A 12,157-nucleotide genomic window follows, 5' to 3' on the forward strand; every position below is an offset into this window, starting at 1 on the left:
TTAAAAAACAGGCCAGCAAATACAATAGAAATAAAAGCACTAGAGTCAGTCACTAGAGAGATCACAAAACAATATTTGATCAACAGGGTAACAAATTTCAACCCTCTCAGATATTAAATGTCATTATATAGTAGTTATAACAAGTCTCCAAAATAAGACTGTAATGATAACAGTCTTATTTGGTGATATTATTACAGGTTATCCCAGCAATAAATGTTCAATGACCAAATTTTGCAAGTAAGGATATCACAATTTAACAAGACAATGCTAGACCTCACATAGCAGATAATGATCCAGAATTTAGACATGTTGTTAGTAATGATGAGTTTAAAATTCATCTTGAATTTCAACCACCAAACAGCCCATACACTAACATTAATGATTTTGGATGGTTTAGAGTATTATAATCATTGCAGGTTAAGACATCATCATATACAGTTGGTGCATTACTAAGGGTAGTGGAATCAAACTTTGAGAATTTATCACACACAACATTGAACTTTGTTTTTCTAAGCCTACAAGGATGCATGATGGAAATACTTAAGGCAAAAGGGCATAATAACTACAAGACCCCAAACATGAAAAAAGAAGCTCAACTCAAGGTAGGCACTTTACCACATGTTATAGTAGTGGAATTAAATGAAGCTGATGGATTTGAGGAGTTGATACAGAGATGAATCAACTAGAAGGAGACTATTAAAGATGACATAGGTCAGCTTTTGTGTTGGCGGGAAGAATAAATCAGTTTTTGTGTTGAAGTGAAGATTATGTCAGTTTTTGTTGATGAAGATAGGGTTATTTATGTCAATTTTTGTATGTTTACTACTATTAAACATCTCCACGATAGGGAGTTTGTTTATGTAGTAAACATGACATAACTTTTGATGTAATTAAGGGTTCCAACTATCATAAAATAATCATCATAGAGTATTTGAAGCCTATGTCTTCTAACATTTCAATATGGTGACTATGCTTTTTTTTACAATTTCAGTCAAATTTAAGTAACCGTAGATCTATTAACATGCATCGCCAAAAATAAAAACAAAAACAATAGCACTTGTTGGAATTCAGGAAGTGTTATCGCAAAAGGGCAGAGAATAGCAAACATAGCCAAAAACCCGACTCTCCTCTCCATTTCAGCCGTCATCTCGTTCTTCGTCTTCCCGGCCTCCAGCGGCAACATTTCGGCCACCAAGGTGTTTGCCGACGGTGAAAATAGGCTTTCAAACCCTTCTGGAGTCGAATTCGGCCACACCAGATCCCCAAAATCTGGCATCGATTAAGAGACCCATAAATCCTTCAAAAAATCTACCAATTACGACTAATTTCTATCCAAAGAATCGGAAAATGGGAAGGACATAATCAGATAAAGACAAGAGGTGGAGGGTCGACTATTGTGAGAAGAGATACATCGACAAGAGAAGAGAGATAAAGAGAGGTAAAGAATAAGATTATGTTTCACAATGGAATAATCTAGATAATTTTAATTGAGTGGGCGAGTTAATGGTATAAATAGGACAGGTTAATAGAATTGTGGAGGATTAGTGTGTTGATTGAGTGATATATAATGTAATATAAGTAAAAAGTGAGAATAATTGTAATAAGTAACTAGGACCATGCTTTTCATTTTTGAAAAGGTAAGTTTTTGAGCGACACACCTAAAATGGCAAAGTGTGAAATTTTGAATAGGACGGAAGGAGTATTTTTTTTTTATAAAGATTAATAAATTGTTTTTACTAATAACCGTACTATTCATAACCCAAATCCAAACAAACATATCATAATTGTTTATTTAATAATGTTAAAACTTCATGGGGAATGCCTGTCTATTGTCAGTGACCGTGACATTTTCCTTGTATGTTATGAAACAAATAATTGAGAAAAATACAATGAACATTATCTTTGACTTTTTTAACACACAAGAAGTCTTTTGATAAAAGATATAAACATCATTATCATTGAATTAAACTAAAATACCAAAATAATTTAGGAATGCATATTACAAATCCTAAATAACCCACCCTCTTATAAAACAAGATATTTCAAATAAATCCATAAAAACCCTAAATCCAAAGATCAAACAAGCTCATATAGCAGATAAAGTTCATGCTTAAAGCAAATAATGTATATCCAAAAAAATGAGAAAAAGAGGATTCTCAATTGCATTTCCAACTAGCAATTAAGAAAAGAATTCCATAATAAATATAAAAGGTTTCCCTGTCGAGATCATCATAATGTAAAACTAAGACCAAATAGCAAGAAAAAGGCTCACATCTGTTCCCTAACTGGCATACACAAGTTTAAACAGATGTAGGAGTTTCATCTATCTATCTACCTATCTATTTAGATGAATGAGGATTAAATATATACTTTCCTTGGTGTAATGTAACAAGCAACTACATTCTGAAGTCCAAGACACATACAGTGTTGTTGGCCAAAGAGGCCGCAATCTTGTCACCTTCTTTGTTCCAGCAAACCTCGAAGATGCCACCACTACCTGTATATGTCTTAACGATTTTCCCTTCAGTTATAGACCATATGTGTATTGATTTATCTAGAGAACCACTAGCAAGGTACTTCCCGTCTGGGCTAAATGAAAGCGAGTACACTGGATCCCTTCATAACCAATTTAATCAACCAGTCAAAATTTAGAGCAAACCAGAAAATCATCTAAATGATATACAAAACCATGCAAATTTTTTTACCTGTGTCGATTAAAGCTGTAAATCATTTTCCCTAGCTCAGCATCCCATAGCTTAACAGTTGAGTCGAAGGATGCACTGTACACAAATGGATAAAGGATGCTAGATGGGGTTAAAAAGAAAAACTAGTGCAGTAAAATATAAGATAAGATCTTGTAAAGTCTCATCCCCTTAATTTCCTAAGCATAAAGATCCATACTCATGCATGCAAAAAACTTTCCTAACACAATGATATACAAATTTTAATCAAATCAATAAAGCTATAACATGTCTGGGCAAACTGAAAATAGGGATGGGGAAAAAGATTAAAAAATCGCCAAAACAAAGTTTGCTAGAGATGTGAAAACTTCATAGCATTGTTAACTCTGAGGGCAACAAACTGAAGAAGCAAAGCCTGGCGAGCATGAGGTGAGACCTAAGTTCATTTGAGAAATTGGACATAGTCATGATCTATTTATGCCTCTCTTAATGATTTGAATTTGTTGCCCTACACTTGATTAACTCGTGACTTGGAATAGTGAAAAAAGATTGTTTGGATGTTTCGCCACAGTTTATGTGACCTTCACATTCCCCGTGGAATAATGAAAAAAGTTGTATCTTTAATAATAAAAAACAAGTCTGGGAATACAAACTTCTAGAATCATAATCCTCTTCCGCCATAGACTTTCCTTACAAAAATTGAAGGAAATTCTGTAGACAGGTATATACAGTTCACAACTAATAGCTTGAAGTAAAAATTCATCCACATTGAGTAGTTGATCTTACTAAACATTAGAAAGTATTATCAAATAGTGCACCTTGCCAAAAGAAGTTGCTGATTGGGATTGTTTGTGCCTGGTCCAGTTGGGCTCCATCGAATAGTATATATCTCCTGCAAGATACTATGAACTGAAAAGGATATTTGCAACTAAGTATTGTAAAGATGAGACAGGAAAATTCAGCAGTACCTTTTCATGCTCCTTCAAGTCATGAACGTGTCTATCATGTTTCATGCTCCATATCTGTTTGGTCAGGAACTCATCTTTTAAAACACAAATTTGTGTGACCATAATAGTTAAATACTCAAATTTTAATGACAACACTCTGTAATAGATCATTCCCACTATTTTGTGGGAGGGAAACAGTTCACTGATAGTTACTTTTTTGCCTCATCAACTAAAACCTAAAGTTTTTTCTACAGAATACTTTAAGTAACTTTTTTTCCTTTTCAAAAAAAGTTCCTTAAACTATTCTGTAGAAAAATGTAAGAAAGGTAGGGACAGGCTCTCTGTCACTATTTTCAGTAGTAAGAAAGTTATGCATGTCTATTGTTCAACCATTACACAACATTCATGTACAAAACACAGGAAGGAGTATAGTAGATAAGAATACAACTGTAACATAAAAATACTCTATGTCAAAACAAGTCACCTTTGCAGTTATGTCATCAGAGCAAGAGGCAAGCAGTGAGCCAGTAGGATCCCATTTTACACAGTTGACTTCACCCTGAAATTATACAAATACCAATTAGAAAACAATGGCTGGGTAATTTCTATAAAGAAAAACAAGGCAGGAGTGATGATTCCAGCAGATCAACTCAAAAGCCTAAATGCATTTTCATATGATCCCATTGTTTCTTTTTGCTTTATTTATACATTCTCCATCCCATTTTGAAAATTATTTGATTTTAGAGGATCATCTTTTTGTAAGATCACCTGATGCCCTTTAAAAGATTTGATAGGGAGCTCCTCCCCAACCTTGCAGACATAAATCATATTGTCTGTCGAGCTTGTAGCAAAAGACACATTGTTTCGCCAATCAACATCAAGGGTTGGTCCTGCAAGTAAGAGTGTTAGAAAGTGTAATCCCGTTTGAAGCAACAAACAATGCACAAAAACTATCAATACAACACCTTGGTGAAATTCATATTCTTGCCTCCATTCCTCAGCCTTTACATCCCAAACGATGGCAGTTTTATCAAAGCTTCCTGTCAGTAGGTAGTCCCCCTTCTTGTTCCACTTCAAAGAGAATATTGGACCTTTATGTTTGTTCAAAGTAGTCTTCAATTCACCTGGACCAAATACGACTCATTATGTAGGATATAGAAGTATGCCAAGATCAAATATCAATAAGCAGGGGTGAAAGTACTAGCATAACTTCCCCCATAAGCGTTAACAACAGTGACACCTAATAGGCATTCCAATTGTTAACAACTCCAAACATACTTTTTCTAGGTTCTTATGAAAATACTCAAACTAGGTTTATTTTATTCTCTTATTTATTTCTATATATTGTATAAATATTTTAGGAATTCTAATTTACCTTATTTGAGAAAATTAAAATAAATTATTGTACTATATTTAGGGATTTTGATGCTCCTACAAAACAATTGTATAAATACGTATTACTATTACCTATCCTGAATAATATATCAATAAGTATCTCCTCTCTCCATTCGAAAATTTCACAGTACTCACTAGCCTTCTATGTCTCATACAAATGTCTCAATGTTGTCGAATACTTAATACAGATGGAAAATTTCAGACCTCCTTTAATACTTTATTTCTCGCTCATAGCAAAGCAACACAAATAAAATGATGAAAACTCAAAACTCTTCAATATAAAAGCACACTATAAACAAAACTCTTTTATTTGTGCTGATCATATTTGAACTGGCCAGCTATCAAAAGCTTTAAACAGAAAGAATCTCTAAATATTGTTATACAAATAATGTAGACATCAATTACTGCGGTAAATTTCCAACATGATGTTAAAAACAAATGTATCGTATTTTGTAAGTCATTACAACAAAAGAAGATCTTGGAATCAAGTAGAATCTAATGCCAAATATAAGCAAACTACTAGGTTAACCATCACACATTAGCTGACACCAAGGAAAGTGACATGCCATTCAAATCAGAGGATAAACAAATAACACTAATCCTTCTTGTGGAGTTGATTTACTTGTTTATTGTTTGTCAACTACACATTTCATTTCTTAGATAGCTGCGGACAGATCTTTCTCTTCATGACTGTTATTTAGGTAGTTTTTCAGTCATATCTATGCACTACTAAGAAATGACGATTTCAATTTTAAAATAAATGTAGTTACAACCATCTTAAACAGTACCAACGCTGGAATTTACACCAGCTTTTAAAAAATAAGACAAAACCAAAAAAATGTCAAGAATCTTTACTCCATAGCATATTTAGGTCACAGTTCAGTCAGCCCAAACTAAAGACTAAAACAAGTAAAAATTGTGGCAGTCAACATACCATTTCTACTCCAGATTCTAGCTTGTCCATCATAAGAACCAGTAGCAAGCAATGTTCCCTCAACCTGGCATCATCAGCAAGCAGGATATTGAAATCTACATCTAGTAAACAATGGAGAAAAACTAGAGAAACAAATATCACCAAGAACATTAAAGTATCCCATCTAAAGATATTATTACACTAAATGCATCATCAACAGCATATTTTCTTTGACACCCCAATTCAAAAGATGCTTTTGTAACAACAGAAAGAGATTCTAATTAAGATATTTGTACCTTCACTCTAGGTTTCTCGAATTCCAATGGGAATTTATCACTTCGGTAGCATATGCATGCAGCTTTCAAAAAGAATAAGAAACAATAAGGTTTAAAGAATAGCAGTCCCCAGGTGGGTTCTCATCTATAAGCTCTAAATTCCTAATAGTCAATGAGTGTCTACAAGAGTGCACAAATGAATGAACTCAATCTCTTTCTGAAGAATTAGAAGAAAATAAATCCTAGATCAGATCTCTGAACTGATTGATGCTATCCATATATCCATAATAAGAGAAATAATTTTCACTTAACCAAACAGAAAGAAGACCAGTAAACCCAGCTCTAGCCTTCTATTCAGTTATCCTATAAATGCATAACACTACTGTTGCAATGCACATTGGAATCATAAAAACTAATCCTTGGCTAGGAGCTATGTTGCATGGATACGGATACATGTATCGTATCAAATACGATACGGATACGGCAATACAGCAAATTTTGAAAATATAGGATACGATACGTTTAAGAAACGTAAATTGTTAAAAATTATAAAAATATTATATATATAAATTTAATATTGAAATAAATAAAAATATAAACTAATATTCATCATTGAGGGATTGAGCAGTTGGGCAAGAGACAAAAGAATAAAAAAAATAATTTTAGGCAGTAAAAAAAATAAGAGGTATCAGGAAAATTTTATGCAGTAAGAAGAAATGGAGCATCAGGAAAAAGAGGAAATATTAGGTTAGGGATTATAAGACCCTCAAAATTTTATTTATTTTCATTTTGATCCTAAAATTTTTTATTTTTAAAAATTCCCAAAACGTATCCAAAAACGTGTTCAAGCCGTATCCAAACCGTATTGGATTGGTCAACTCGACAAAAAGTCAACGATGCCTATTTTGCCGTATCGTACGGACTCCGGGAAAAAATAAATGGAGTATCGGTGCTACTTAGGCTAGGAGTTAATGGTACTGAGACATGTTCCTATTACTTCTTCTCAATACTCCTTAGAGATCCAAGGAGGGGGAAGGCACATAATATCATATACTTGCAGACAGACCATTTATTATTTTTGTTGGAATAAACAGCTGATATCTGATATCTCAGTATAGGAGGAAACTAAAATGAAATAACATCAACCAAGTACCATTAGAATTACTTACATTCCAATCAAGTGTTGTAACATCCTTGCTTTTTTCACTGCCTTTGCCCCTAGCATGCTTCAGCACCAGCACATTTGAAATCCCATTTTCTGTACTAGATCTACAAGCCCCATCCCCAAGCTTCCATATGCGAGCTGTGGAGTCTCCGGATCTAGATAATGAATAGAGTGTTAGTTTTTCCAAAGAATTAGTAGAGTCATTATCTTAGAGTAGAAGAGAATGTGAGAGCTTCGTCAATTATGAAATAAAAGAATGACCAGATGCTAACAGATGTACAGCATCACAAACTGCGCATTGAAGGAAAACTGCAAAAGCTGCAGTGTGAGGGAGATGAGGACCTACGCTGAAGCAAGAAGAGAACCTGATGGACTCCAAGCACAAGCACAAACCTGTCATTAGAATAGGAACATGCATGTCAATGTTGAATAACATTCAAAGATCCACAACGGTGTATGGAAATCAGGTGAGTAATAAGACCTCAGACTTGTGTCCTTCCAAAATGGTCACATCAGAACTAGGGATTTCAGTAGGATTGGTTGAAATATCCATTGAATCAGGCCCTGGGGAAAAAAGTGTCAAAAATGACTTCAGACACAGCACAATGTTTTTAGTCTAATAGATTAAGAGATCTACAAGTATTAATAGATTTCGAACCTTAAACCTTCTATTTAGTACTAAAACAAAAATCTAGTCATTTGATAAAGTCATTTGTTTTTTTTTTGAAAAAATGTCAACTTTTTATTGAAATCGAGAGTAGAACACAAGAAGCGTTCCTAAACAGTTTGCAGAAAAAAGTGGGAGAAGAAAAAAAAACAAAAAATACAATAAAGTTAGATTTCGATAAGCTTGAGATAGTCCCATCCAATGCACATCCCCTTTTTCTTGATTGATGCTAAAGTTTGAAGAAGAAAACCTTTAATCCTACCGGCCCAAAAACTTTTTCCTTGAAAATTTCTCCTATTTTGTTTTTCCATAATATCCACCACATAATAAGAGGGATGCACTTCCATTCATTGCTAATGGTTAATAGTATTCTTTTTTAGTGGCACAAGAATACTTTCACTTCCTCATCTCTTTTAAAAGATAATGTAATTGAAGAATTTCAAACAAATTTGTCAAGGTCGGAATGAGATTGTAAGGAAGCATTATATTTTACTGCTATACTTCAAATTTGGTTAACTGCGTACATAGACACCTGAAAGATTTCAGGAACATTAACTATATTAGCTGAAGACCAAGGATAATTTCCCTCTTTATATTGTCCCTATAAGAAGAATCTTCCCCGATCTTCAGCACTTTCCATCTTTCTGGAGAGAGTGCACGCCAGGTGGGTAATTGTGTCCTATCAACTGATTCAGGCTCATCTAGTTCTTTACTTGGTATGTTTTACTTTAAACAATACAAGAATAAGATCATATTTGGCAGCTAGGTATTGAACCTAACTAAAATTATTGAACCAGAATAAGACCCCTGAATTTCTTCACAGTTAGGTATTGAACCAGTTATACAATTTACCACATGTTCTTAAGATTATTGACTTGTTAGCCATCTAGATCTTGTCCTGAAATATTTCCCATAAGCATTTCATTAAACATAACAGATAATTTTAGTAGAACAACAGCTTCTTGAAACAGAACTGAATTCCTTGCTTCAAAGGTTAGTTCACAAATGCAGTCTATTATAGCCAGCTTAGGACACAAGTTAGACACTATTATGGCACTTTACATATGTCCTATAACATCACAGAAGAGATAATACTAACTATCTCTAAGAAAGTACCTTGGAAATAAGACATCCGAAAGCAATTAACCACATTACATGAACCAAGATGAATATTCAAACAGAACCAAACAGGATCCAGAGAATGCACCAAGATTTCTTTAACACCCTCAAGAGCATGTAAAATGGTAGATCCGAGTAGCAGTAGTTCTGACAGCTAGGATCTTCACTCATAGTACATCAAATTATTATTTTATACAGAAACATAGTGCTCACATGCTCAACCAGTTACCAAAGTGAATATGTAAGACTCATTTTACTCACATGAGAGATAAACATGTATCACTAGAAGTCTAGAAACACCAATGCATAGCAGTACAATTAGTATATCCTAGTAGCTTTAGCATTGGGAGATTGTTTAACTTGTCACCCAAACATATGTAAGTAAACATGTACCACAATGCATATGCATAACAAAGAAGATTTACCAGTTGAGATGCCTTTTACCGCTACTCTTATAATCAACTTCTCTTGTTGATCTATGATCATGTCCTTGTTGGATTGATTAATGAACAGCTTCTCCTTCTCATTTTCCATCTCGTTTGTTGTGCTTATTTCACATTCTTTCTCCCTGTCTCTCTCCCTCTCCTTCTCCCTCTCCTTCTCTCTATCTCTCTCCCTATCTCTCTCCCTATCTCTCTCCCTCTCCATTTCCTTCTCCCTATCTCTCTCCCTCTCCTTTTCCTTCTCCCTATCTCTCTCCCTATTTCTCTCCTTCTCCTTCTCCTTATCTCTCTCCCTATTTCTCTCCTTCTCCCGCTCTTGTTTTTCTTTATCTCTCACACGTCTACGAGCTCCTTGTTCCTTCTCAAGTTTTTCTTCTCTCTCTGTTCGGCTCTTTTTTCTCCTCTCTTTAATCAATTCTCGCAACTGATATACATCCTTTGTAATGAGTTCCATGGGTTGTAGAAGTGAAAAGTCTCCATCCATGTCTGGCGTACTCTGTAATTGAAATCCAGATAAGACGTTGTTTGATAAGACTACAACCAATGTGAACAAACAAAAAATAATGAAAAAGGAAAACAAGTTTGTACTCAATTGAACAAGTATCTGAACAATCATGAAAAAGAAAAGAGACCACCAATGGCAATAGTTCTGCATAGGTCTTGTTACTAAAAGTGAAAACATGAGACCCCTAACATAGAAAACAACAGCATATCCAGCTCTAAAAAATCAATCAAAATTTGAAACAAGGTTCTTTTAGCAAGAATAGAAGTGCATAGAGATATGTGAAGGAGAAGTATAACAACATTACTCAGGTTGGCTTCCATCTCTATATACTGAAGTCCTTTCTGCACCAACGTAATTAAAGCTGCAGGTGGAACCAAGTTCCCATCAGTAGAACTGTTGTTTATACCAGCCTCGTTACCTAATGCAAAAGCAGAATGTGTAAAACCTGAAGAGGAAAATGGTAATTAGAGCATTAGAACCACATTCAACACGTTCAGTAGGCAGGAAAATACTAGGCCTTAGCCATATAGATTATAACCAAAAAGAAAACATGTGGAATATATTTATATCGGATGAGGAATCCTGTGAGAACAGAACATGAACGATCAATTGAGACCAAGGAATAGCATAAAACTCTATCGTTTTTCAGTTTCCAAGTATAATCAAAAGAAAACAACATCTATGCAAGTCTACTGCTTCCTAGAAATAGCAGAAAATGTTATCTATAAACACGTATATATAGAATGGAGGAAGAGAGAACGGAAAGGAAAGGTAACCTGATTCTTGAAGATAACGGAAGAGGAGATAATTCAAATCAGCGGAAGTAATGGAGTTCATGGTGATAGAGAAGAAATTGGAAGAGGCGGTGCTTGATATCTAGCTAGCTAGCTAGGGTTGGAAAAATGAAGATATATAAAGAGAGAGAGTGAATTAGGGTTGGCCGGTGATAAAGAAGAAGCGCCTTTGGCATTGCAAATTGCCGTCGGCCTTTCTTCCAAGCAGTTTGACATTTTGTATTGTGTGATTTCGTGGTTATGGAAGAAGAAGAGATTGCCCATGCCCTTTTTTTTACAAATAATCATATCCTCCGCCTTCCTCCGTTATAAACAAACCACTAATTGGGACCCGCATATTCATTTTTATATATTATTAGTATTGATTAAACCATAATTTTATTTTTAAACTTTTAATAAAATTAAATTATAATTTTATTTATGATACATTTTATATAGAATATATTTTGAAACAATAATTTTATTTTAAAATCTTTTAATAAATATATTATTAAAATATATAAAATCCAAAATTAAAATGTATGAATCAAGAAATTAGTTCTGTTTAAAATATATAAAACAAAATTAATATTATAAACTTTGTATAATAAATAAGGAAAAATAATTATATAAATATATCATGAATCACTCTACATCCAGTCAACTAAAATAGATTTATTTTCTCATTATATATATATATATATTATATTTTTTTATTTATCAATTTTATATAAATATTTTTTTTTTAAATACAAAATTTTGTATTTTTTTTACTAATTAACTGTACGGTCATTTTCTTTTACCTTTCATCTTTCAAATTCTCTTTTCCTATATTTCTCTATTATTATATAAGATCACGTTAAATCATTCTTTTTTTCTAAATTTATCTCTCTATTATTTCTAGTGTATTTTTCCTTTTTCTTTATTGTCTCGTTAATATATTATTATATCTCTATTTATTTATATATAAAAAAAATTATTTTTCATGAAAATCTTATATGAATTGAGACAACACATGTGTGCTAGCACTAAATATACAAAAATAATTAACTAAAACAAAAAATTCTAAAAAACCAAAGAGAAAGAAAAGAAAAAAAAAATGAAATGAAAGAATCAAAAAATTATAAAGAAAAAAATCAAGAAAGGATTAAAGAAAAAATATAAAGGAAAAAATTAAGAAAGAATCAAACAAAGGGAGAAATCAATGATATATAGAAAGAAAAATTAAATAATTAAGAAAACAATGAAATTAATGAAACAAATTATATAGCAAA

At 33.1% G+C, this 12,157-nt stretch overlaps 1 protein-coding gene across 3 annotated transcripts; it reads right to left on the minus strand.

The window, feature by feature from the left end:
• Nucleotides 1–1,943: 1,943 nt before the first annotated feature.
• Nucleotides 1,944–11,159, minus strand: LOC124922145 (WD40 repeat-containing protein HOS15-like). Of its 3 annotated transcripts, none has more exons than XM_047462870.1 (14): nucleotides 10,887–11,159; nucleotides 10,407–10,555; nucleotides 9,588–10,101; nucleotides 7,858–7,940; nucleotides 7,723–7,769; nucleotides 7,381–7,531; nucleotides 5,958–6,021; nucleotides 4,594–4,752; nucleotides 4,397–4,518; nucleotides 4,113–4,187; nucleotides 3,650–3,703; nucleotides 3,500–3,573; nucleotides 2,706–2,780; nucleotides 1,944–2,616 (listed from the first exon to the last, which is right to left on the minus strand). In XM_047462870.1, exons 1-14 carry the CDS (start codon nucleotides 10,945–10,947, stop codon nucleotides 2,397–2,399), a joined length of 1,848 nt encoding a protein of 615 aa, XP_047318826.1. In that variant the 5' UTR covers nucleotides 10,948–11,159; the 3' UTR covers nucleotides 1,944–2,396. The 3 variants fall into 3 exon arrangements, with proteins under 3 accessions (XP_047318826.1, XP_047318827.1, XP_047318828.1); XM_047462871.1 differs by having other exon boundaries at nucleotides 10,410–10,555; nucleotides 10,887–11,158; XM_047462872.1 differs by lacking the exon at nucleotides 10,887–11,159 and having other exon boundaries at nucleotides 10,415–10,506.
• Nucleotides 11,160–12,157: the final 998 nt, after the last annotated feature.

Source organism: Impatiens glandulifera, chromosome 1 (genome assembly GCF_907164915.1).
Source record: "Impatiens glandulifera chromosome 1, dImpGla2.1, whole genome shotgun sequence".
NCBI lineage: Eukaryota > Viridiplantae > Streptophyta > Magnoliopsida > Ericales > Balsaminaceae > Impatiens > Impatiens glandulifera.

Excerpts from the sequence above, each read along its gene's own strand:
- LOC124922145 (XM_047462870.1), bottom strand. The coding sequence starts at position 10,947 with ATGAACTCCATTACTTCCGCTGATTTGAATTATCTCCTCTTCCGTTAT. Across the intron at positions 10,556-10,886 it reads CCGTTATCTTCAAGAATCAG|GTTTTACACATTCTGCTTTT; the intron begins GTTACCTTTCCT and ends TTTCCTCTTCAG. Across the intron at positions 3,574-3,649 it reads ACTTGAAGGAGCATGAAAAG|GAGATATATACTATTCGATG; the intron begins GTACTGCTGAAT and ends AGTATCTTGCAG.